The sequence below is a fragment of the Verticillium alfalfae genome, genomic scaffold, assembly GCF_000150825.1.
Source record: "Verticillium alfalfae VaMs.102 supercont1.1 genomic scaffold, whole genome shotgun sequence".
Taxonomy (NCBI): domain Eukaryota; kingdom Fungi; phylum Ascomycota; class Sordariomycetes; order Glomerellales; family Plectosphaerellaceae; genus Verticillium; species Verticillium alfalfae.
In genome coordinates this window covers 1,018,830-1,020,890 of record NW_003315038.1, presented here as the reverse complement: position 1 = coordinate 1,020,890, position 2,061 = coordinate 1,018,830, and the positions used below count along the sequence as shown (strand labels likewise).

At 56.0% G+C, this 2,061-nt stretch overlaps 1 protein-coding gene across 1 annotated transcript; it reads left to right on the top strand.

The window, feature by feature from the left end:
• Window positions 1–394: 394 nt before the first annotated feature.
• On the top strand, window positions 395–2,021 carry VDBG_00324 (neutral trehalase; the record flags this gene model as incomplete). The annotated part of the gene is made up of 3 exons (XM_003008597.1): window positions 395–512; window positions 721–845; window positions 909–2,021. The coding sequence occupies 3 exons, from the start codon at window positions 395–397 to the stop codon at window positions 2,019–2,021; spliced, it is 1,356 nt and encodes a 451-aa protein (XP_003008643.1).
• Between the last annotated feature and the right edge of the window lie 40 nt (window positions 2,022–2,061).

Here is a 2,061-nt window from a genome sequence, read left to right as displayed (position 1 = left end):
CACGTCGCGCGGACCAAAATAACCCTGGTGACCCCCATTTTTTGGCTTGGTCCTTGCTTTGCCCCTCCCAAGCACAGCAGCTGCCACTCGAAGCAGTCCCTTGCCTTTTCAGACCGCGTGACACCTCCCCCAAAGCGAGTCACCCACGAACCTCCATCGTTGACACCAATTCCCTTCCATTGCGTACACCACTTTCGATTTGACAAGTGGGGGGAGACGCACAAAACGTTCATCACGAGACCAGCACGAAGAATCCTGGGAATTGAAACGGACTCCACACGACCAACCTCTCTGACCCCGAGTCACGACCAGAAGCTCGAGCCCCGAACATCGTCATACCCCGCAGCCCGCCAACTCGACTCTCTCGTAGAGCTCTCGCGTGCGTGATAGCATCATGAGTTCACCTACGAGCCGTCGGCACCGCAACCGCGGCAGTTCAGACGAACATGGCATCTTCGACGATGCCAAGACGTACTACACCTCAGAGCGTCACAACAATCGGGCGGGCCCTCGTACGCGGACCTATTCTCAGGCGAGTAGCCCCTCTTCCTGACCACAATTGGACCTCACGAAGCTGACTCGTCTCATCAGAATGGGTTGCTGGCACAAATGGAGCGTATCGGGTTGAAGGAGCCTTTCCGACGAGGGAGCCACGGTGCGTGCACGAACGGAGCGGTGTGGCCTGTTCTACGTACAGCTTTACTGATCTCGAATCGCCAGATGAACCCTCGACCTCTCACGGGCGGCGCTTCCTCGTCAATGTTCAGTCGACCTTGGACAGTCTCCAGGAACAAGAGGATACCGACGGAAATATGCAGATTACCATCGAAGACGAAGGGCCCAAGGTGCGCACAGCCTGATGTCGGCACCGCCATTCCCCAGGCACTTTCACTGACCACAAGCCACAGGTTATCACGCTACGTACGGCGGGCTCGGCTGGCCACAACAAATTTGACATTCGCGGTACATATATGTTGTCGAATCTACTGCAAGAGCTCGTCCTTGCCAAAGAGTACGGACGAGAACAGATCATCCTTGACGAAGGCCGCCTCAACGAGAACCCAGTCAATCGCCTTTCGCGCATGGTCAGTGATCATTTTTGGGATGGCCTGACGCGCCGAATCGATGCCTCAACCGTGGAGATCGCTGCCAAAGACCCCAAAGACTGGACCGACAACCCTCGTCCAAGGATCTACGTTCCGGTTGGGGCTCCTGAGCAGTATGAATTCTACCTTCAGGTTGCGAAGGACAGACCGGAGATCAACCTCGATGTCCAGCTTCTTCCCGAGGTCATCACGCCTGAACTCGTACGTGGGATGAACGACAAACCTGGACTCCTAGCTGTGGCCATGGAGAAGGTGAAGGACGAGAAGACGGGTGAGGAAACCCTCAAAGGTCTGCCTTTTGTTGTTCCTGGCGGTCGATTCAACGAGCTCTACGGCTGGGACAGCTACATGACGTCCCTGGGTCTCCTTGTTAACGACAGGGTTCAGCTCGCCAAGTCCATCGTCCTGAACTTCTGCTTTTGCATTGAGCACTATGGAAAAATTCTCAACGCCACCCGCTCCTACTATCTCTGCCGCTCACAGCCTCCTTTCCTTACGGACATGGCGCTCCGAGTCTACGAGAAGATCAAGCACGAACCTGACGCCAAGGACTTTCTCCGCACTTCGCTGCTGGCTGCCATGAAAGAGTACCACAGTGTCTGGGTGGCTGAGCCGCGACTTGACCCCGTCACTGGTCTTTCCAGATACCGACCCGAGGGGAAAGGCGTCCCTCCTGAGACGGAGGCTGACCATTTTGTCCACGTGCTGGAGCCCTATGCTGCGAAGCACGGCATGACGTGGCAGGAATTTGTCAAAGCTTACAACGCCGAGGACGTCAAGGAGCCGGAGCTTGACGAGTACTTCATGCACGACCGCGCTGTACGCGAGTCGGGCCATGATACGTCGTACCGCCTGGAGAAGGTCTGCGCAAACTTGGCGACCATCGATCTCAACTCCCTCACTCTTCAAGTATGAGACGGACATTGGTCGCACGATCCGTAATGTCTTTGGGAAT